We start from the raw sequence: 25886 nt of genomic DNA on the forward strand, positions 1-25886 counted from the left end.
ATGACGTGGCAAAGTCCTGTTTCATGTTTATGCTATTTTGGTTTTTCCATGGCGTGTCCAAGAGGTGGCCATGGCGTGGCAAAGGTTTGTACGTTGATTGTTTTGTCCCATATGCCCACAACGTAAGAGAAGGAGCCCCACATCGTGGCGAGTGTTGACTTGTTGACCGTTGACTTTTAGTCAAATTTGGAGGAATTAAGTTGTTGATTGGGGTTTGTCTTTTCCTGGTGATTAGTTGGTTCATGGATAAGATCAACAAGAGGAGTTGAAGCACTGGTGTGTCGTTCCGGGTCTTCATTTCAGGTGACTTTCTTCACTATACTCGTGGGTCAAAGGCACCAGCCCACTAGATTATATTACGTACCCTTGAACATTACATTGTACATACTTGTGTGTTAGGATGTAGGAGTAGTGGTATGTTGGTTAGAGTACCAGTAGGTTGGTTATCGTCTAGCGGAGTTGTTGGATTAGTGTCTAAGTCCATAACTATATTTGGTATGTACTTGACCCGATTGGCATGGTCCATTTGGGTTGCATGGCATCATGCATTTGGATAGACTAAAATGAGAGAAATAACACTTAAGGTTTACTCATATATTATAAGTTCTAATATATTAATAAGATTATTTAATTAGTATTGATCAAGAATTAATTTGGAATTAATTAAGTGATCAAAAGGAGACTAATTAAATATATGGGTTGATTGTGTAAATCATCCATACTTGTATAGTGGGCTAATGCTCCATGGATTATCAAGTTGGGCTAAAACCCATAGGATGCTCCATGGATGCTCCATGGTGTTTTTGTACCCATGGATCATGGAAATGAAAAGCCATGGCAATTAGGGTTTACATAGTGTAACCCTAATTGTGACAAACTATATAAGCATCTTATTCTTGTCAAAATCGGCCACCATGTAAACCCATGAGAGAACTATGTATGTATGGTGAGGGCTAGCCGATTTCATGAAGTGGTTCATTTCTCTCTAATTTATTCCAAGTGTATTTGATGTTGTGTGAACCATTTGAGGTGTCACACTTGGGGCACTCGACTCTTAAGCATCAAGGAATCAAGCTACATAAAAAGTTATATCTTCAAACTTGTTTTTATTACCCAAGTATCAAAGATTGTATGCTAGATAGGGTAATACCTTGGAATATTAATATTTGCATGTACAATAGAGAAAACATAGATCCAAGGTATTTAGGGTTGCATGTACACTTAAGAGTGTTAGAATGCTCAAAACCCAACAGTGGTATCAGAGCCTAGGCTTGTTTTCAATTATACTTGATGCAAAGTGCTGAAAAATGCTGAAAAAATTGATTTTCGGGCTGTCTGGGCACTGGACTCGCCGAGTCCACCCATGGAGTCGCCGAGTCCATGAGGAAACTCATCCTACTCGTCGAGTAGGTTCATACACTCGACAAGTAGGACCCCCTGATAGCATATTTTCGACTTTTAAGGCTGAAATTGGACTAGAATCATTACCCTAAGCTGTTTTTGAACCTATAAACCTGTTTTTGATGTGGTAATGTTCATTCTAATCAAATTTCAAAGATAATTGTCAATAGATTCATGTTTTGTATTAGTTTAATGGTTAGTCTAATTACATGAAAATTTTTGATTGAATTATCTTGTTCTTATGAGTTGCTTAGATTAATAGAAAAGTTATGTGAAATTGTTGTTTTCAATCCATTTTAATCTAAGAGTTGATTCTAAAATGTGTTTTTGTAACTTGTCCTCAAGTTACATGAAAAGTCACATTTAAGAATCATAAAACTCATAAATATTTCATAAGTTATGAATAAATGAAAAGTTACATTCTTTTAATAGTTTAAAGTCCTCCATAACTTGTCCTCAAGTTATGGAACTTGAAGTGTTTTTTGTGTTAAAACTACTTTAAACACATAAGTTATGAAATTGAACAGTTTTGAAAGTTTCAAAACTTGCCCTTAAGTTTTGGAATTTGAAAAGTTTTCCCTTATGAATACTTTAATTCCAAGTTAAGCCCTTAGAATTTTAAAAGTTAAAAAATTCAACCCTTATACTTTATAATATTATAAGTTAATAATATATATATATATATATATATATATATATATATATATATATATATATATATATATGTATATGTATATGTATAAGAGCAAGTCAGTCTTACCGTTGGTAGGCCTCATTCACGAAGCCGGTCTATAAGGGGGGTATAAGGTTACTGCCTATAAAATGGCAGTTTAATGGGTGTCCACTCTCAACCACCACTTCCTTGACTGGTGGAGGGTCGTTAGCCGAACGGGTAGGACAAGGACTAGAATTCTCCCTTCATTAAAAGTATTATTGATAAATACTAAGTAACTAAACTTTTATAAATTCTCAATCTTAGTTACTTAGGAAAAATGTGAATTTGGTGCTAACCCATGAAATTACACTTTGCACTTTGCTTAAGTCGGCTAGTGGAGCGCGTGTGGTTAACCGGCACACTAGCTTGACTTAAAAAGGTAGGCAAAGGGTAACGTAATGTTTATCATAGTATCGGTGGAGCGCGTGTGGTTAACCGGCACATCGATTAAGGGGTAAATATTAAGGGTACCGAGTATATTTGCATGGTTATTCACACCTTGTTTTGTGATCCTCGGCATCCCAGTCACAAAACTTGAGAGGGCACAATCGAGATTGAAACATGCCATTGAAAAGTTCAATGAATCTCAAAAGATCTAGGAGTTTCAAATCCAATTAAAACCTAATATTTCTATTTCATTTTTCATGGTGGAAATTGGCGAATCGTCATTCGCCTACCTTCAAATATACTATAGCTTGAATTACGGCATCCCTCTTCTAAGTTATAAAAGTATTGTGTTGGGTCCTAGCCTTAATATTTCATATTGGGTGTTATATTAAGGACTTTAGATCAACTATCTTGAATATCTCCCAAAAGATGTCTAGTTTAGACATCTATGATCTTCCCAAATCTCTTGGAACTTCACTTCCTCTTCCTCCTCCAATTATTCTCCCTAACCCACAAGTTCAAGGTCACTCAAGCCCTATTGGCAAGCAAGGTCTATGTGTGATCGCATCTTGGAGATAAAGTCACATATTGACAAGCCGGGAGAGTTGGATGTCAAAGTCTTGAGAAAGTTGGTTGTTCAATCACTTTCTAAGTCACACAGTGAGTTCCTTTGGGACTACTATGTAACAGACTATGACATGACCCTAATGATCTTATCTATTTGCTTGGTGCAGCTGAATCAACAATGATTGGGAGCTCTGGTAAAGCAAATTTGATTAGTAGATCAACTTCCCAGACTTCCATGGACATTGAAAATGGTAACATTGGATATCCAGAAAAGCTTTCTCTTCCTAATGGAAAAGGATTGGCCATAGTCAACTCGGTTGACCATATGGTAAAGAGAAAGGCAATTCTGTGATAGTACAGTGCACCATTCCCAAAGAGTCTATATGTTTCTCTTGCCAAAGGAAGGGGCATTGATTGCGAAGCTGCCTATTTACTTGAAAGATCATAAGGTTGATCAAGTCAAGAATTTTGATTCTACTTCAGGTGAAGTCCACTATCTAACTCTGTTAAGTTTCTATTCTAAGATTCTCATTACATGATGTGACTGGGTCACATGTTGTTTTAAGAATCAAAGAAAAGTGAAGAAACTTAAAGGAAGAATATGTTGATTCTGATCGCGAAGATGGATTTTCGATCGCATGGTTTGGTGATCAGAATTTTTGAGCTGTTGCTTAGGAGTTATGATATATTGCTTAGGAATAGATAACAACAAGTTTTTCATATGCATTTGCACTGTAAGGATAAGTGTTTTCCGCAAAGTTTTGAAATAAAATAAAAAGGTTTTAATTTTATATTTATTTTAAATAACCTTACAGTGGCATTTGTGAAACATGGTTGTTTATATGATTCCATTGATAGCAATATTGGAAAAATGGAATTTGATTCTGTCGTTTGTGGTAGTGTCATAATTTACCAAATAAGGAAAGATTCTCATCAACCAAGTTTCAGTTGGATAGAAACTTGGAATCATGCAAGTTGTATAGTATGGTGAATGAGAATTTTCATCTTTGAAAAATTAAGACTAATACCTTGTTTACATGTATATGTGAGTCAAGTGAAGGACTAAGGGATCGAGTACACATTCTGGTGTACTGATCAAGTCCACCCCAAAAGATCGATAAGACTATTCGTCATGATTTCCTAAAGTTTAGTAAATATGATTATACTTACAAGTTTAAGTATAATTCTGAAAAATTGGAAAAGTTTCGATGTATGGCAGAACGAATGAGAAGAATCAAATTAGGCAGAAGGTTAAAAGTTTCTCAAATCTAAAAAGATGGGAGAATACTTTAGTATCATGTTTCGTGATCATCTTATTGATTTAGAAATCATGTCACAATTAATCCTCTAAGGACATCTTAATGCATTCCTATGGCTAAGAAGAGGAATCAAGAATTGTGGAAATGGTTAAATCAAGAAGATGATTCATACTTCGTTCCAAAACAAGTCTTAGAGTCATACTCCAAGACTGTAAGTTAAGTGACATATCATAAAGAAAGGTTTATAACACTTGTCAAATGTAAGAGTAAAAGTGTCCTACTCTTGTACATTTGAAATTGGTAAGTTGTGATGTTTTGGATAAAACAAAGACCAACTTAGGCCAATTGTGTGAAGTGTTTGTCTTGATAAAAAGTCTGCACTATCTCTTGAATATTTGACAAGTGAGTCTTATATGTCAAGAGGACAGTGGGAGTCTTAGAGATCTTGGAAAAACTTCAAGATCTAATCAAGAATAAAACATGTAGTTCATCACTAGCACACGACTTGAGGTTTATAACCTATCGTGTTGACATAATCCTACTTTTGTGCCCATTCCAGTGAAAGTTGGCTTTGCATATGAGTTCTGAGAGTTCTCAATTGGTTACATAACAACTTGGAAGCAATGGCAGGCCCTTGTGCTGCCAGGTGGCAAGAAAGTAAGATTGAGTTCAGTCCATATGAGTTTGGATAAGAACACTTCCACCATAAACAATCTAAGTGTCATAAGGTTTCTCTCCGATTCATGAAAATGATGGTGAGGAAACACCTTCACTAAGTAGATTTTAAGTAGATAACAGTTGTGATATTTGCATTTTCAAAGTCGTTAGTGGAGCGTGTGTGGTTTACCGACACACAAACATGGACTTGTGAGGAATGGCAAAGGTCTGAACAATTGAGACTATGATTACGGCATACCTTTTCATAGTTCTGAAATTGTTTAGACACACATGTGTGCTATCTAAGGAAAGGTGTATGATCTTGATAAAGTTTTATCAAAGCATCTCGTATCAGAAATTTGAACTTTGGTAAGAAAGTCAATGCAGTATTGATTTCTAGAAGTCCAGCTGATTTCTGAGTACATGTCAAAGCTAGTGGGAGCATAAGTGTTATGCTAATAATCATCATGTTAGTGGGAGCATGATAATTATGTTAAGTATTGCAAGTTAGCAATGTTAATTATAGAAAACAAAAGTTTCAATTGGGAAAAAGTTGTTTTGCTATAATTAAGGGAGAGGAAATTATACTTCATTTCAATTCTAAAAGCTTAGATTGAGGTTTTAATCATCTTTAGTCAAGGATATATATGAATTTTGTGTTGGAATGGCTCAACATAAGGAAATTCTATATATGGGTCCATTATTTGCGTTCTAAAATTCGATTATGATTACGACATCCCTTTTCTTAAGCTGAATTATGAGAACTTGGCAAATAGATACAGAAATATTATAGCAAAATACTGGTCTAGTATCATCTCTTTATGTGAGACATCATGAATCGTATCCCATATGCTTCGGATATAGGATCGATTGCATGTGCTATAATATTCATCCGTTCTAAATTTTCCAAATGCTCAAGGCATTAAGAAGGGAAAATTCTAGAATTGTAAATGACTAAAATGATTAAGCAATTGTCGAGGACAATCTAAGGTTTACCAAAGATTGGTTGCTTAAGGACAGTTGGAAGTATAGTGTTAATTTTGGAAGGACCATATTGACACAATCTGAAAAGAGGCAACTCTTGTTCAGAAGTGATAGTCAAAATGGGAATATGGAAATGTTTCCACATGTGGAAATTATTCAATCTGTGTAAGATTAGAAAAACTTAATGCAAGAAGGATATTTCCATGGAGTTGATCTCCATTGGAATACTCTGTAATGTCTGTTGACAAGTCTTTGTGACTTTGTGCATAATCATTACAAGAGGATCAATACATATAAGTTTATAATCTAACAAATTTTGGTAAATGGCAGGATTTGGAATTCTTGCATTTGCGGTAAGGAATTGGGATTGTGAAATGAGAATCATTGGAATTATGTTCAATCGATCTATTTCACGGAGTAAAGATCATAGACAAACTTAGTGTGCATACTTGATGTATGGCATATCTAATGTTTAGACAAACATAGTGTGCATACTTGGTGTATGGCATGACTAGTGTTTAGAAAACATAGTGTACATGCTTGGAGCATGGGACAACTATTGTTTTAATTCAAGTATAACGTTGACAGTTGAAACAGTATACAATGAATAATGGGTAATCAATATGGTGATAAATAAAAGGTGTTTTATTTATATTCATAAGTTCTGAGACCATATTGGATTCGATTATTCTTGTGTTTCACTTTGCATGTTTTGACTTCCTGAATAACTAGGTCGTTCTTCCTGAATGACTAAGTTATTCAAACCATCCACAGTCGGTCATATGTTGGAAGTAGATATGAATCAAGACTGTCATGGGTTGGCTTGTAGAGGTCTAAGATGTTGGACAAAGCGGTGCTACAACACTCATGAGTGCTCATAAGTTCTGAGTATTAGATTCAACCCACGCTCATTTGACTCACTTCATGGAATTAATCTGGAATTAATTAAGTGATCAAATGGAGACTAATTAAATATATGGGTTGATTGTGTAAATCATCCATACTTGTATAGTGGGCTAATGCTCCATGGATTATCAAGTTGGGCTAAAACCCATAAGATGCTCCATGGTGTTTTTGTACCCATGGATCATGGAAATGAAAGGCCATGTCAATTAGGGTTTACATGGTGTAACCCTAATTGTGACAAACTATATAAGCATCTTATTCTTGTCAAAAATCGGCAACCATTTAAACCCATGAGAGAACTATGGATGTATGGTGAGGGCTAGCCGATTTCATGAAGTGGTTCATTTCTCTCTAAGTTATTCCAAGTGTATTTGATGTTGTGTGAACCATTTGAGGTGTCACACTTGGGGCACTCGGCTCTTAAGCATCAAGGAATCAAGCTACATAAAAAGGTATGTCTTCAAACTTGTTTTTATTACCCAAGTATCAAAGTTTGTATGCTAGATAGGGTAATACCTTGGAATATTCATATTTGCATGTATAATAGAGAAAACATAGATCCAAGGTATTTAGGTTGCATGTACACTTAGGAGTGTTAGAATGCTCAAAACCCAACAAGAGTTCCCTTGGGACTATATATAGTCACGTAGGATAGCCTGAGAACTCTTGATTTAGGCTTTCTTGATGGTTCCTTGTTTGGTTGTGGCTCTAGAGTAGGATCACCTGTTCGGATGTCTATCTCACCTTTGGTTACATATAGTTATGCATTCCTTGGAGATTTTCCGGTAGTAGCATAGTGTGCTAGAAGAGGCCTAGAACACGACAGTGAGCTATTAGATAGGTAGACTTGTGTAGATAGTTGCATGCGCTTATGTTTTACTTGGTTCTGATTTGATTTTATATATATGTCCGCATATTGGGGTGGATCAGGTTAAGGCAGTCCTACTTTGTGCTGTAGGCCAAGATACCAGGTACGGGCCAACCGTAAGTTGTAGGCACGAGAGGGGAGCCAGTTAGGGATTAAGGCTCAGGGGAGCAGTTGGATTGAGACGGTAGGCGAACATACCCGAGGGCAATCCAGTCTTTGTGGCTGTGGGACCGGGGGCAATCCAGTCTTTGTGATTGTAGGCCCGATGTGCATGTATTGTATGTATCTTATGGTGTATGGTATTTTTGGGGAACTCACTAAGCTTCGTGCCTACCCAGTTGGTTATATTTTTCAGGTACTATTGGTGATCGTGGGAAGGCAAAGGGGTGACTGTACACATTCATCAGCAGCAATGGAGATTTCACGTTATTATATTACTCTAGTTTTAAACAAATGTAATTTTAATCAAATGGTTTTCTTGACTTGGATTTATAAATTTGAAGTTTTACTGTAACTAAAAATGAAAGATTTGGTTGTGAAAATGGGACATTACAAGTTGGTATTAGAGCCCTGGTTTGAGGGATTTGGAGGAACACTTGTGTGAATCCAAAATTAAACTAGGATCCAAGAAATTTTCACAAAACGTTTTTGAAAAAGAAATTTTAATAAATGGTTGGGTTAGAGACATGGGCTCGGTCTCTTGTCATGTTATTGTATGATTGTTGGATTGGGATCGCGAACGTGGACCTCTAGCTTAACCTTAGTTTTACAAGAAGATATGATGTGTACAGTCAGCGAAAGCCCGAACAAGAAGTGATACCCAAAATACCCATACTGGTTATATATGTTAAATTTGAACTTGCTAAGATGTGAATTGTTAGAAATGAATGCTAGTGGATAAGCTAAGATTTCTTTCAGGAACTATTGGATAGTATTTCCTGATTTCTATGATGCTTTATGTGATAGGGAATTGCTTGTTATATACTATTTGATTATGTAAATTGCTAGGTGTATGCTGTATAGTTATATACGGTAGGATTAAATAGCCTTATTTCTTGTTCCTTGTTTGGTTGTGGGCTTAGGGTAGAGTCATTTATTCGACAGTCTATCTGATCCTATATTGTGTACAACTAGCATGCACATGATAACCAAAGGTGCGGGAGCATGACCTAGGTCATTCCTAGGAGGAGTACCTAGGAAATTGGTTGTGGATCTTAAAAGAATGTGGCTGTTGGTACACCTAGGGTGGTCTAGTGCAGTGACTTAGGACCTTGAGATGAATTATGATTTGACTACAGTAGGTGTGGAAAGTAGTATGGGCTCGTACTACTTAAAGTACATGATCCATATGAGAGTCAAAAGGAATCTCAAGACTACTAAGTAACTAATAGGTGTGAGGCATGGTGTGTTGAGTCCCGTGTTTTGATATTTGACCATTTTTCCTGTTATATATATGGTGGCTATCAGAGGATTGGAATCAGGTGTTGGTGACACTGAGAGGACGAGTCCGCGTGATGAGGAGGTGTGTGGGATCATTGCTGTCGAAGTGTTTGTGGCGATCAGGTAGGCGATTCCGTATTTGTTTGGGTCCATTAAGACCGCGTTGATTGAGGAGTTTGACAGATGTTATGCCATTGTTGCATCTACTGCACCTGTCGTCGTGGCAGGACTTCAGAAGGGTGAGACAATATAGTATTAAGAGTTCAATACTACGAAGCCTCAAGAATTCAGAGGTGACAATGACCCGAATACCACTTAAAATGGATATCTAATGTGGAGGGATGTTTTTACACATGTTCGTGTCCGGAGAACTAGAAAGTGAAATTTGAGTTGAATCTTCTTCGCTGGGGTGCGAAGGATTGGTGGGAGTTTTAACCCAGGGCTCTTCGCAGGCAGGGCGAGCCACATTGACTTGGGAGTAGTTTCTAGAGATGTTCCACTTCTGGCGAAGGAGAGACTGGCACAAGAGTACCTGTCGCTCAAGCAGACGGTTGAGTTAGTGACGGAGATCATCAAGATGTTTACAGAGAGAGCCCTCTTTTTCCTAGAATATGCCACTTCTGCGCAGGTGCAGATGTCGCGTTACTTGAGTATGCTTAAGACGAAGATTCGAGAGTTTGTATCGACTCAAACAAATCGGACCTTAACCGAATTGAAGTCGAGTTTTAGGAGGAGGAAGATTGAGTTGGAGATCCATATGAAGGAGGAGAAGACAGCGTCGGGGAAGTTTCAGTCGGTAATCAAGCGGTTCAAGTCTGCTGACTCGAGTTCAGGACCGATTGAGGGGAGGAGTTCCGAGTATGGAAAGTGCGGGAAGTTTCATGATGGAAGGTGTCGATCTTTTACATGTAGCAGGTGTGGCAAGAAAATGCATTTCGATAGGGATTGCAGGCAGAGTACGCAGGTTTGTTTCTATTGCGGCCAGGAGGGCCACATCAGAGCTCGTTGTGCATTTCTCATTTCTGGCGAGGTGTTGGGCCCTACACCCATAGCTTGGCAATTACCCGACAGACGTCATGGGGCAGCAGGAGTTTCGGGGGCCAAGGTTTGATTTATCAGTTCTTCAATTTGGTCAATTACTACAATATCGATATCATGTGTATCTTTCTGTTTATGTTTTGAAGTTCAGTTGTAATCTTGGATGACCGGTTGAATGGAATTGTTTTAATTAGCTCTTGTTTTATTTAGTTTTCTTATTTATGATTGGATTGACTATTGTCCCTGTAGATTGTGCATGCGTGTTGGAATTCTTGAATGTTGTTTGAGGATCAGATCCTCTCGTGTATCTAGATGTCAGGGATGGCACCATTTAGTAGAGTTCAAATTGGCATGAGATTTTGAGGGGTTTTGGAGCCGTCAAAGTCTATCAAATTCCAAGTGGGGGAGAGTGGAGACCTCGTATCAGGAAGACTTTATGCTAAGGTTCAGTTCTCAGCAAGATTTCTTCAGTTCAAGACTTTCGCTCAATTGCTTAATCTTCTGATTTTCGCATCGGGGTCATCGCCAACTGTTGAATTTCCTTTCGAATCGTCTAATTCATGGTTGTATTAGTAATATGTAGGGCGTCCTCGTGTTTTAGGATCCTAGGGTGTTAAGAGCTTAAGTTGAGGGTTGTAAGGGGGACTTCATTGTCTTTTCTCGTTTTATTGGGACCTGGAAGTCCACGTCATGGCCCAAAAACTTGATAGGGTTAGTTAAGTCTTACAGGCTCGATATGCGCTTATGTTAGGGTGCGAGTGTTATTAGTAGTTTTTGGGTCGGGGGCGAGCCCGAGTGCTGTTAGTGGCTGGTAGATCGGGGGTGAACCTGAGTGCTATTAGTGGCTGGTAGATCAGGGGTGAGCCCGAGTGCTGTTAGTGGTTGGTAGATCGATGGTGAGCTTGAGTGTTGTTAGTGGCTGGTAGATCGGGGGTAAGCCCGAGTGTTGTTAATGGTTGGTAGAGCGGGGGTGAGCCTGAGTGTTGTTAGTGGCTGGTAGATCGGGGGGTAAGCCCAAGTGTTGCCATTGGATAGCAGAGTTGTTTGAGCCGAGTGAGTGCATGGTCTAGTTTAGTATGCGATCGATTGGCTTTCGTTTAAGTATAGTTGGTGCATTAATATGCAGGGTTAGCAATGTCGGTAGTCGGCCGTGGTTCCTATGCTCTATTCTCATCCCCGTAAGACGGCGTCTGGCCAAAATATCTCAAACCGATCAAATATGTGGATTTTCGATCAACATAGTTGATGTGAAGGTTAATTTAGCCTCGCTTGCTAGGTTTTTGCTAGAATTTTCGTCGGTGCGTCGGTTGTGCGTAAGATTGTCGGCTATAACGTGTAGGTGTAGATTCTTTTCTTCGGTGTTGGAAGACGATGTGGGGTAGGGAGGTCTTCATTGGATCAGGTCTGTAAGCTTTTGTCAGCTCAGAAGATGCATAGAGTGGCTCTATCGACCTGGAAGTTGAGTATGATTTGGAAATCCTTTTGTTATGCGCGAGGTTATCTCTGCTCATGGTGAGATAGTGGTGTGGCGGTAGAGATCGTTTTTAGGGCGCATATTTCTCTTAGCGGATGGTGTCGGCATCAGTGTCAGAATGTAGTTGTCCGCTTAAGGATATGACACTCAAGTGACTTCGAGCCGTATTATGGGAATTGGGCCAGAAGGACCCACAAAGGGTTTGGAGAGTGTTTGAAGGGAAACTTCAAGGACCGATTTCGAGGACGGAATCTAATTTAAGTGGGGGAGAATTGTGACACCCGTTTTCCTATGTAGGTCAGCTGAGAACTTGGAAGAATCAAAGGGATGGTTTTTGGGAAAGACTGAGTGCCACGACGTAGAGGATGGATGGCCACGACGTGGAATGGAAGATATAAAACTCATGTTTTGGTTGGCCGCGACAGCATGGCAGTTGGTGCAACCTAAGCCCACGAAGTTTTAGGGTTTCCTTCATTATTAAACTCATAATCTCAAGATTAGGGCATCCTCTTCAGCCTCCAACCCTTCACCACTGAACCCCTAGCCTCCATGAATGCTTGAGAGTCCATTCCCTTGATTTGGAGCTTTATTCTTGGATTTTTGGTGGAGTTTAAGAAGAAGGAAGTTTACAAGGAAGTAAAGAAGCAAGAAGCAAGTTTGGAATCCTCATGGTTGTCTTATTGACATATATCGCTAAAGAATCTCTGAAGTGGTATTGTCTACTCAGTGATCCTCTAGGATAGGTCACACGAGGTCATCATCTTAGGATCAGGGAGTGAGAATAACGGGAATGGGTAACCCGATTATTTGTTGATGCGAAATATATAATTAAAACAAATTAATTATAATATTATGGGTTGAAAATCCTATATTTTCACCATGCTCCTAAGTTTGACCCACTCAGTTTTTTGGTATCACAGCTAACGGTACAAAGGTTCAAGGATATATTGATGTTTGAATCTGCCGTGAGATTTAAAAAGATTTAGGCCATTAAGTAATTTGATGTGGGGCCTGTAAAGACTAGTTTAAGCTTATGTTTCTATATCGGAACTTTTAAATATTAATGAAAAACGTTTTCTTTGGAAATGCTTTTGATATTGATATCATTTCACATTAATAATGTTTTGGGACAAATTTCACACTAATAAAAGAATACTCTGTTTTAAATAAACATATATAATTTTTTTTAATTGGCCGTAAAATTGGGGATATCGTAGATGCTCATCCTAACTTCCCATAAATTCTAATATATATGCCCGATGCATATCCTTCATGGTTTGAATAATTCTCCGGCTTTGTCCATGTTTGTAAATGATAAGTGGTCCTTAAACATAGCTGAGTTCCCAATTCCTCTTGTAAACCCCTCAAACAGTGAGAAGTAAAATAGTTATCCCGATCGGATATGATTGGTATGGGGACTCCATGTCTTTTTACCATCCTGTTCATATATAATTTTGCAAACTTCCCCATACTCCACGTCTATCTAGCAGGGAGAATTGAGAATAAAACACTTCTAGTTAAACGATGCACGGTAACCCAAATCATGATATAACTACTTTTCGTTTTTAATAATTTGGTTTATTGGTCCCTGAAGAAAGTCGGTGATTCCGCCAATGAAAGAGGAGCAAGAATCACATTTTCAACAATCTTGTGACAAGTAACAAACTTTTAGTTTTTATTCAACTGCGTGTATTATTATTTGATGTTGATTTCAACTCCGGATAATTATTTGAAAATCACATCCAAACACCGTTTGTAGTAAATTTTAGTTAGGTCATTCATATTTATCTCGATACATTTTTAAATTTTCCGACTACTTCGGAACTAACAAATCAAAGTTACACATTCAAATTCAAAATATTTAATAACCGAGGGTTGCTATTCCGGCCAACGTGTTACAAAGGGAACTAATATCCTAAACTACAATTTCTCCTAAACTACAATTTCAAAACGCAATAACTTTCTTATATAAGATATCTAAGGTATCGTTTGATATTATTTTTGTTGCTTTATGTTTGTAGTTTTATATAGTTGTTATTAGCAAAATAGGAGTTTATTATTTTATAACTATTCAATACTAATGACAATTTACATTTTTTAAATTGTTTACAGTAATAGATATAGGGTTTTTATCATAAAAAACCATGAAAGTATTATATAAAGATTTTTTCTAACTAAATAGTAAAATAGTTTACATGTAACCGATAGGGTATGTTGATTTTGCAAGGAACCCGGGTGTTGCAATTAAAATAATAGAACTTTTGTAATAAGACCTTTAAAATATTATAATAAATAAAATATTAAAATTAATAAACGAATAATCCCAATCCTAATTAGATTCGTTTTTATATTTTTCATCTTAGATATTTTAGATTCCAATTTTGACCCAAAAAAAGTATGTTTTTGTAGTTTCCTTACTTTCATATGCAATTTTTTTTGCTTGAACAAATATGTAATTTCGGTCTTATAAAAACGAGTTTATTACTAAAGGCAAATGAAAATAAATTGCTTTTCTGGGATAAATAAAAGGAAGAGAGGTAAAATCACTACAAGTTAACAGTTATTTTTACAAAATAAGTGATTATTTTACTATAATTGTTCAAAATTAAGTATAACTGTAAATTATTTTACTTAAGCAATTTTACTCCACAAATAACAAAGAGATGGTAGTGTGGGTCGAACAAATTGGATCACATATTATTTTTTATTAAATGTCGAAATGGCTTATGTTGGATCGATTTTCCAAAAACACTTTATCGTCCATTTTGCTTAAAGTTCATACAGATGAGATAACTCTACAATTATAATAAAATTTTAGTTTTTCTAATAAATGATTATATTTCTCGTACTTTACGTCAATTTTAGGAGAACAAATCAAAATTGACCCATTTATTGATAATACTAATGGACAAGAAGATAAATTACGGTAAAAGTTTTACAAAAAGTCTAGAACTCTTAAAACCAACCTAAAATACAAAATAAAAATGTTACATCTTTTACGGCAAAATAATACACAAAATAGTACTCTAAATTGATTATTTTTTATTTTTATTTCATGCCCTAAAGTAACGTTTGCACCTACGTAGTCAAAAGGGCTGAGAAGTACTCTTACTCGATTATTATGGTAAAGAACAAATTTTTTTAATCAATCTATAACGGTTTATGTTACGAGTTTAAACTATTTTTTGGAACTCATGCCTTTCTTTGAGGATGATTTTGCCTTTCTTTTAATACATAAAGACTAAGTGAGTTTACTTGAATAGTTGAATGTAACAAGCAATGATATGATATGCTTTTTCTTTTGGCAGCCTACCTTTCATTAAGACGACATGTTTACTTTTTTAAGAAGAATAATATCAAAAGGTACAAATTATGATTCTCAATCTTTCAACAAAATTGTTTATGACATTCATTACATTGGATTCAATAAAAAAATTGATCTCGTAGTCAAATTGAGATGTTCGCAGAATGTTTTATATATATATATATATATATATATATATATATATATATATATATATATATATATATATATATATATATATAGAGAGAGAGAGAGAGAGAGAGAGAGAGAGATAGATAGGTTCAGGTGTTTTAACTAAGTATTGTGTTATTGTATCCATCAATGTGGACCAATCAAAATTAAATAAAAAATTAAATAATAAAATAAATAAATAAGGGTAAGTTAGTCATTTGTTTAATAATTTCCAAAAATAATCCCTATAATCATGGTATCTCTCCAGTTTAAATATCGTTCCCCTCTTTATCTAAAAACCGATTCTGAAAACCCTAAATTGAACAAACCCCTCGTTCCACCGATTCCACCGTATAGAAACATCGACCCACAAAATTTACCAGACGACCACCACCATATTCCTGTTTTTCCGGTTGCTGAGCACCACCATCATCTTCATCGCCGATAACCACACAATCATCTTCATAACATACGACCACCATGACTACCCACTTCCTTCCTCATAGCCATCGTTGCCGACGATACCACAGCTACCCTCTTCGATCAAAACAAAAGGGAATGACGAACGAGGAAGAGAAGAATCCGACCAGAGACCAATACTCATATCAATTCGAAAGTCATAGGACAGGTTAGGGTTTATCTTTTCGTTTTATCGGCAAGGGAGCGTCAAAGCCAAATCGAAAATTGGCTCCTGGTACTTTTCTTTTTTCAAATTATCAATGTTACATATAACTGATCTCGTTGATGAAACTTTCCGTAGTTGAAATTGACTCGTAATTGATTTGGATCTGCAATTGATTTCGAATGATAATTCAAAACTTACATAAACCACTGATGACAAACCCAATTTCCAATCCAGCTTTCTCAGGTATAATCACGCACATAAAACATTCGACAAAATGCATCAATGGTTCGGTGGAGGCAGGGAAGAAGAATCGAAATCAGATGGGTGTTTGGATTGAGGCTGTGAAATCAATGGGCAAGCAAAAAAAGAAACAAGGGGTTGTTGTTGGCTGGATAATCACATGTTTCTTTATTATTCTTTCTTATTTTGATTGATTTACTGTAAATCGATGAAGTTTAATCGATACGTTTAGATGAGTTTTTGGGTTTGATTGGTTGAACACAAATCATGGTTGTTTTGGTTGCTTATTTGACAGATGAATGCTTCAACTGAATTGAAAGTTGTTTTCATGCACACCAAGTGTTCGCTAAAAGTAATTATTGTGTTATTGTATGCATAAATGTGGGTCATATATATATATATATATATATATATATATATATATATATATATATATATATATATATATATATATATATAGCGAGAGAGAGAGGTAAGTTCAATTGAGAAAAAAAAATTAGAATGTAGAATTATATTCAGCCACACATTTATTTTCCTGCAAAACACTGTCCTACCGGCGGAAATGAGCAAATGTATATATGTGTGTTTTCAAAGTATTAATATGTTTCCTTAAACTATGTTAATCATTAACTTAATATATAAAAAAATAATAAATTTTTTTCGTTTTTTTTTATTTTTAAGGAGTCATTTTTATCGAAAAACGATTTTAAATATATCAAAATTCATAATTTTTATTTTCTCTATAAATAGACATCCATATTGATATGGTTTTAAAATTATATATATATATATATATATATATATATATATATATATATATATATATATATATATATATATATATATATATATATATATATATATAGGACGGTTCAAATAAAAACAGTAAATAGTGTGAGAACGTAAAAACATTTTTTTATGTTATTATTCTGCAATTAATTTTGTATCGACAACTTTATGTCATTATTCAGCAAAGAATAAATGAATAGTCAAAGGTTAAAATTAAAATTAGAATTTACTACAAAAATGCACATACATAAGTTTATAATAGAATAATAACATTGTAATAAATATATGACTAATCGAAAGTTAATATTTATATTAGAATTACTTCAACAATACACATATACAAAATTCATTACAGAATAATAACATAAACATAGTGTTTTTACGTTCTCACACTATTTACTGTTTTTATTTGAACTTATTTCTATATATATATATATATATATATATATATATATATATATATATATGTATATATATATATATATATATATATATATATATATATATATATATATAAGTTTCAACTCTCTATTCATAAGTGAGTAAAAATGCATCAAATTTTTATTACAGTTCATTCGTTATTCACTTATAAATAAACCGTTTAATCATTTATATATGAATAAATAGTACATTCGTTTTTCACTTAATTTTTATTACAGTTTAAGTATGATTCATATATGAATATAACATGTAATAAAGTTTTGTCTTAGCTAAAATATTTTTTTTACATCAGCTCTCGTCTTATGAATAAAACATGTATTAGCTCTCCTCACAAGTTATATTTATATATGAATAACACATTTATCGAAATTTTATTACTGTTCATCTATTCTTCATATATGAATAAGTAGTTCGAATTTTCAAAATGTTTCATCTTTTATTAATATACTATTTAATCAAATATGAATAACAAATAAACTTTAACAAAAATTTGATAAATGTTTTATTCATATATGAATATAACATATGATGAGAGTTAATACAAATTCTATTCATATATAAATATAACATGTGATGAAAGATGATGTAAAAAAAATATTTTAGGTAAGAACACTTAATTACGTGTTATATTTAAATATGAACGATATTTCAACTGTAAAAAAAAATAAACATACGTTTTAAATATAAATGAATAAAGAATGTACTGTAATAAAATCTGATGTATTTTTATTCATTTGTGAATAACGAGACCAGTTATTATAAAAATAAATAAATAAAATATTTTATCGTAAAACTATATCAATATGCATGTTTAATTATAAAGAATAAAAAATTATGAATTTTGATATATTTAAAATAGTTTTGCAATAAAAATAGCTACTTATAAATTAAAAAAACGAAAAAAAACTATGTTTTTGTATATATTATAGTAATAATTAGTATTGTTTAAAGAAACATTTTTTGTTTAAAAACACATGTGTATACCCTTACCCCTTTCCACTGATACGACCAAGTGTTTTGCGGCAAAATAAATGTATGACTGAGATTGATTCCTCCATTCTTGTAACGTTTCAAATTTCAGAATAAAATTTTCATTTTTAAAATAAAATAAACACACATTTTTATTAAAGTTACATTCAAGTCAACCAATTGTTCATAATCCATAATTTAAAATCAGAGTTATAAGGAAGACAATGCGGAATCTCAAATCATAAAACTGTTGGTGTGTGTGTACATTCCCGCCATCGCAATCCGATAAGTACCTGAAAAGCATTTGATCCACAACTGTAAGCACAAAGCTTAGTGAATTCCCCAAAATACCACATACAACACAACATAATAATCATTTATGGGTTGTTAGCAACCCTGGGACTTTTAGCAGTCCTAAATATCACATACATCACAACAATATAAACTGTTTGATTAGGTGTCTAAGCCCATAACTATAATTGGTATGTACTTGAATTGATAGCAATATAGTCCTTTTGGGTTGCCCTCAAACCTAGCAACTGGACAAGTAAATTATGAAAGGAGAGAGTGTAATTTATTATAAGATTAATAAATTAATATATATGATTTATTAATATGTTTTGGAAATAATATATTAATTAGAAATCATAATATTTAATTAATAGTTAGCCATAAATTTATTGGAATTGATTTTGGGGTTAATTGTATTAATTATAAAGTACAAGGACTAGTTTGCAATTGTTAAATAGTTGGAAGGAATGTTCCAAAACCTCCTTGGAGGAGGTGGACGAAATTCATAGGGTAAACCCTAATGATTTCGTCCAAGGGCCTTGGATAAGGCTTCTGGATTAGCTTGGGCCTTAAGCAAAGGAACATTAGGGTTATCCCTTAAACCCTAGTTGCCTCAACTATAAAAGGAGCCTCCTAGCTCCTAAATTTAGTCCATCCCTTCTCTTGGAGAAACCCTGGCCGGAAATTGCATCCCCCCTCTCCCCTCTCTATAGTTTCCTTCTTGCTAGCTCTTGGGTGTGATTCCATTACAGGCATTACAATTGTGGTGCTAAGCTTTCAAGAAGATCAAGATCTAAGGATTACCAATTGTTTACTTTAACAATTAAAAGGTATGTGATTCTAAAACCCTAATTAGTTATTTTTGAAAATAGCCTCTTCCCTTAGAGTTCTTGTTTTGCAATTCAAAGTTATATGTTCAATAGTTAAAACATAGATCCAAAGTAGGTTGCATGTGAACTTAGGAATTGTTTTCTAGTTTATTTGTTTTACCTAAAACCCATTAGTGGTATTAGAGCCATTGGTTTTGTTTTAAATTTAATTGCTATAATAGTTCAATTGCAAATTAGGGTTTATAGCTATTAAACCTTAAAGGCCAAAGTTTTCATTTTTAGGGTTTTGGTTTGAGGGGTTTTCGAAAAACCCTAGCCTCCATAAACCCTAATCGAAATTAGGGTTAGGGTTTTGAAAAACCCTAGCCACCCTCCCTTGATTTCGAAATTGCCTTAGGGTTTTAGGGTTCCTATTTTGGATAATTGTTACTTAATTGGATTAATTAGATAATTGATAAAATAAGGAAATTATCCTATACCCTAAATTTTCGAAATCTAGAGGGTTTAGGATTAGGATTAAATTAATCGTTTAATTTAATTAGATAATCCTCCCAAAATTTAATAAATTAATTAAAATTTAATTAATAGATAATTATTGAATCTAGTTTTGGTTTATTTTGAATTTAAAGTTAATAGTCTAATTTTTCAAAAATTCATATAAACCTTAAAGTTTTAAAAGGTTTAAAACACACCTTACATATATATATATATATATATATATATATATATATATATATATATATATATATATATATATATATATATATATATATATATATATATATATATATATTAAAAATTAAATATTATATATGTATAAGAATTAGTCAGTCAAATCGCTAGTATGCCTCATTCACGCAGCTAGTCTATAAGGGGGGTATAAGGAAACTACCTATAAAATGGTAGTTGAATGGGTGTCCACTCTTACCCACCGCTTCCTTGATTAGTGGAGGGTCGTTAGCAGAACGGATTTGATAGGACAAGTTAATCTCATTAAATGTATAATGTTATTAATAAAGTACTAGAACATTATTTTTACAAAATCCCAACTCTAGTTACTTTAGGAAAAATGTGAATTGTATGCTAACCCATGAAATTGCACATTACACTTTATAAGTCGTCAGTGGAGCGTGTGTGGTTAACCAACACACTAATAGGGACTAATAAAGAGTCGTAATGGGTATCTCATAATTATCATTGTTGATGGAGCGCATGTGGTTTACCAGCACATCAATAGAAGATGATAAAGACAATGAGGTTACCAAGCACATTTGCATGGTTATTCACATCTTGTTTGTGATCCTTGGTATCCCAGTCACAAATAGAAGAGCATAATCCAAGATTAAAACATTCCATTGAATAGTTTCAATGTATCTCAAAAGAATTAGGAATTTCATTTCATTTCGTTTCGTCTAATGGTGGAATTGGTGAATCGTCATTAACCTACCTTTATAAAATTTACACTTGGATCTCGGCATCCCATTTCTAAGTTGTGAATCCTCATAGTTGGATCCTAACCTTAATATTGTATATTTGGGTTTCTCTTTTCTCTCCATTTGCTCTAGAGTCGTTATGGATGGATCAAACAATAACGATTGAACGCGCAATATAAAGATGGCGCTTCGTTTTGAGGACAAAGAATATGTCCTTGAAAAGGAGCTTAAGGAGATTGATGAACCCAAAGCCACTCCCGAAGAATATGCTGCCTACAAGAAGCATTATGGCAATGCAACGAAAGTGTCTTGCATCATGGTCACAACCATGTCTCCCGAACTGCATAAATACTATGAGAACTAGTGGCCCTTTGAGATGAACAAGGACCTTATGGAAAAGTACCATAAGCGATCTCGTCAAGAGAAGTTCGAGGTAGTCAAATCACTCATGGCTTGTAAGATGAAGGATGGAGACTTGCTTTTCAGTCATGTGCAAAGAATGCAATGCTACATAGAGCGTTTGGTCAAGCTCAACGTGCAGTTTGATGAGGAATTGGCCATAGACATGGTCTTGAACTCATTACCTGATTGTTATGGTCAGTTCATCGTAACTTACCATTTGAACAACACTGAGCAGACGTTGTCCCAATTGCATGATTTGTTGCAGAAAGCAGAGGCAGGAATGAATGGTAAAAGTATACCCTCCACTCCTGCTAGTACCCCCGTCTTGGCTATTGGACAGGGAAATGGGAAAAAGAGGAAAGGTCCTCCTAAGAAAAATTGGAAGGGCAAGGCCCAAGCTGGTTCATCTGGAAGTGGCCTAAAGGCCAAGCCCAATGTTGTCATTCCCCATGCTTCTAATCCAAAGGATGTTGATTGCTTTTATTGAAATGACAAGGAGCACTGGAAACGAAGTTGTCCGAAGTATCTGCAAGTCATTAAGGATGGCTAAGTAAAGCCATCTTCAGCAGGTATTTACATTATTTCTTCTAATAACTCATTATCTTCTCGTTCTTGGGTCCTTGATACAGGATGTGGTTTTCACATCTGTTCTGATTTGCAGGGGCTAAAAGAAAGTGAGGAGGTGGAGCGAGGAAGGATAAACTTGATCATGGGAAACATAAAGTCTTCACCAGTAACCAAGATCAGAGTTTATCAACTTTTACTTAATAACGATGTTAGATTATATTCATTGAATTGTTGTTATTTGTCAGAAATGACGTGAAACATTATTTCATTTCATGCATTGTTCAAACAAGGTTTTAAGTATTCTTTTAATGATTTGAATGGTTCAATTTCTGTTTATATGTGTTTGAAGCTTTACCTTGTGATGGTGTGTATGAAATAGTGACTTGTGTTGATAGCTTAAGTAATAGTGTGTTTAATATTGACTTGTCTAATAGTGTAGACAAGGCATGCTTGTGGCATTGTCGTCTTGGACATATTAAAAATAAATGCATAGCCCAAATCCAAAAGGATGGAGTGTTGGAATCATTTGATCTAAAATCAGACATGTGTGAATCTTGTCTTTTGGGAAAGATGACAAAATCACCTTTCACAGGATCTTGTCAAAGAGGTGAAGGTTTGTTGGACCTCATACATACTGACGTGTATGGACCTTCAGATAAACCACAAGGGATGCTAATCGATTCTATGTGACTTTCACTGATGATTATAGCAGATATGACTATATCTACTTAATCAAGCATAAGTCAGAAACATTTGAAAAGTTCAAGGAGTTTAAACATGAAGTTGAGAATTAATTGGGCAGGAAGATAAAGATACTTAGGGGTAATTTGATTTCCTTTCTAACTGGATCCAAAGCTAGGACCCGGTCATCAATCCAAAATAGCTTGTTTGTTTTCCCTTTCTCCACCCTTGGACTCGGTCCAAATGAAGGACTCGGTCCCCAATTTTGTGTTGATTTGGTTCACTAGAAAAAGATAACTGACTGGAAAATGGACACAGTGTACCCTTATGTTCTCCATCTCTGCCACGCATGCTTCTTCTTCCTACTTCACTTGCCAAACGCCAACACCATTCGACGAGACCCTCACCTAACGACTTCCTCCTCCAGCAGGCCCTTTCTCCTCCGACGTTGCTTTCCTCCGGTTCCACCCTCCTCTAGCACCTTATTCCCTCCTCGAGACCCTCTCCTCTGTTAAATTGAAATTGAAATCATTTTTCTCCTCTGTGAAATTGAAATCGATTCTTTGTGAATTTGAAATTGACATCTCCATCCAAATCACAGCCTCTAGAGTTTATGAACATGAAATCGATTCTTCCAATTGAGAAAGAATAGAAGGAGAAAACTTTTTTTTGGGTTAAACAGGTCAATTTTAGATTACATATTAACATAGATTCCTTTCTTCATTCTCTATATGACTACAAGGTTTAGTATGTGGACATATATATGATCTTAAACAAGCTATGATTGTGGATTTTGAAGGTTTTGATTCCAATTGGATATGGTACAGAAGAAATAGAAGTTGTTATAATGGTAAACATCCTTCACCAAGCTGGGGCCCATGTGGTTCCTGCTTCAGTAGAGCCTCAACTAGAAGTCAAACTTTCAAGTGGCACCATACTTGTTGCAGACATTTCCATTTCTGAATGTTCAGATCAAATCGTTGATCTTGTTGCACTTCCTATAAGTTAATAATTTTCATCTCCACTTTATAATTTCTATCTGAAATCCCTATTTGTAACCAATGGTTTTATGGTATTTCTTTTAGGGAGGAATGCCTGGTTCTGTTCGATTAAGAGATTGTAAAATACTCGAAGCAATTACCAGAAAACAAGCTGAAGAAAAACGGATATATGGAGCTATTTGTGCTGCTCCAGCTGTCACACTTTTACCTTGGGGTCTTTTAAAAAGAAGGAAGGTATTCTATATATTAATCTTTTTTATATGTTACTTACTCAAAGACCAAAAATGTAATTTACTCTATATTTTTTAATTACGAGTTTATATTCCCATTTTCAGACAACTTGTTATCCAGCATTTATACACAAACTTCCAACATTTCGGGCAGTTAAAACAAATCTTCAAATTTCAGAGGAATTAACAATAAGTCGAGGCCCTGGAACTTGCTTTCAATTCTCTGTTTCATTAGTTGAACAACTTTTCACTTTAAATTTATAGAATTTAACTTTCATTTTACTACATTAACCTGTGTTAACAACTTTTCTTTTATAGCAATGTACTGTGTTTTACTTCCATTTTTATACTTCTACTTTTATTGTTTTTTTTATATAAAATAGGGTCACGTAAAATGGGAAAGAATGTTGTAAAATGGAAGTTGATGATGTTGTATATAGCATGATAATTTATAAATTAAATTGTAAATCATAAAAGGAATTATTAAAAAAAATGTTGTTTGAGGGTAATATAGTCAGTTTGCACAGTCGGTCAGATGTAAAATTAAACAAAAAGTTTCAGTTAGAAGTTAAACCAGTCAGAACTTCTAACCCAGCCAGCTTCTAACCCAGTTAGCAACTATCAAACGATCCCTTAGATCCAATAGAGGCAGAGAGTATCTTAGTATCGAGTTCAACTACTATATAAAGGAATGTGGAATAGTTTCACAATTAACTCCTCCTAGAACACCACAGTTAAATGGTGTGGATGAGAGGCGTAATCGAACCTTGTTACACATGGTTCGTTCTATGATGAGTCATGCTTCACTTCCTATTCATTTATGGGGGTATGCCTTAGAGACGGCCGCCCACATCCTTAATATTGTCCCTACAAAGAAGGTTTCCAAAACACCTCACGAAATGTGGACGGGGAAAGTTCCTTCGTTAGCACATATTAAAGTCTAGGGTTATGAAGCTTTCATAAGACGAGAGTCTCACGACAAGCTAGCAGCTAGAAGTGAGAAATGTGTTTTCATTGGTTACCCAAAACAGTCTTTTGGATATTTGTTCTACATACCTAGTGAAAACGTGGTCTTTGTAGCACGAAGACGAGTCTTTCTAGAAAGAGAGCTCATATTCAAAGAGGACAGTGGGAGTACCATTGACCTTGAAGAAATTCAAGAGTCAACCAATGAAGGAACCTTTGAGGATACTAGCCCTCAACCAGAGGAAATAGTTCCTGTTGAACCAGTTGATAACTCATTACCTCTTCAGAGATCCACTAGGGTTAGTATGCCACCTGAGTTATATGGTTTCCATATAACTTCAAACGGTGACACATTTATCAGTGATAGGACACTGGTAAATCTGGATGAACCAGCTAATTATAGGGAAGCAATGACAGGCCCAGAAGCTTCCAAGTGGAAAAAGGCAATGGACAGTGAGATAAAATCCATGTATGACAACCAAGTTTGGAATTTGGTTGATAATGCACCAGGTCGTAAGACAATTGGGTGCAAATGGATCTTCAAAAAGAAGTCAGACATGGATGGAAATGTGCACACATTCAAGGCTCGAATGGTTGCAAAAGGCTTCACTCAAACCCGGGGGTTGACTATGATGAGACCTTCTCACCAGTAGCTAAGATTAAATCTATTAGGATATTGCTCGCCATAGATGCCTTTCATGACTATGAAATATGGCAGATGGATGTCAAGACTGCTTTCCTTAATGAGATATTGGCTAAGGATGTTTACATGAATCAACCAGAGGGTTTTGTTGATGCAAAGTTTCCCAATAGAGTGTGCAAGCTTGAGAAATCCATTTATGGATTGAAACAAGCGTCTCGCAGCTGGAATCTTTGCTTCCATGATAAAGTCAAAGAGTTTGGTTTCTCTAGGAGTGAAGATGAGTTCTGCATGTATGTCAAGGCTAGTGGGAGTATAGTAACTTTTCTGGTGTTATATGTCGATGATATATTACTAATTGGTAACGACGTTCCAACCTTGAAAGATGTTAAGTCTTGGCTTGGAAAGTGTTTTGCCATGAAAGACCTTGGAGAAGTTGCCTATATTCTTGGGATAAGAATATTGAGAGATATAAAGAGACTAATTGGACTTAGTCAGAGCACATACTTGGACAAGGTACTAAAGAGATTTAGTATGGAAAATTCTAAGAAGGGAGAGCTACCTATCCAGAGCAATACCAAATTGAGTAAGACTCAATTCCCGAATACAG

The 25886-nt window shown here is 35.0% G+C and overlaps 1 protein-coding gene across 1 annotated transcript; it reads left to right on the forward strand.

Annotated features, from left to right (window-relative positions):
• Positions 1 to 23934, forward strand: LOC145114170 (protein DJ-1 homolog C-like). The gene is made up of 4 exons (XM_079050166.1): positions 1 to 84; positions 23239 to 23443; positions 23529 to 23674; positions 23776 to 23934. Exons 1-4 carry the CDS (start codon positions 1 to 3, stop codon positions 23932 to 23934), a joined length of 594 nt encoding a protein of 197 aa, XP_078906292.1.
• The last annotated feature ends 1952 nt before the right edge of the window (positions 23935 to 25886 follow it).

This window comes from Lactuca virosa, chromosome 5, assembly GCF_052849685.1.
Source record: "Lactuca virosa cultivar CGN04683 chromosome 5, Lactuca_virosa_CGN04683_v6, whole genome shotgun sequence".
In the NCBI taxonomy this organism is placed as follows: domain Eukaryota; kingdom Viridiplantae; phylum Streptophyta; class Magnoliopsida; order Asterales; family Asteraceae; genus Lactuca; species Lactuca virosa.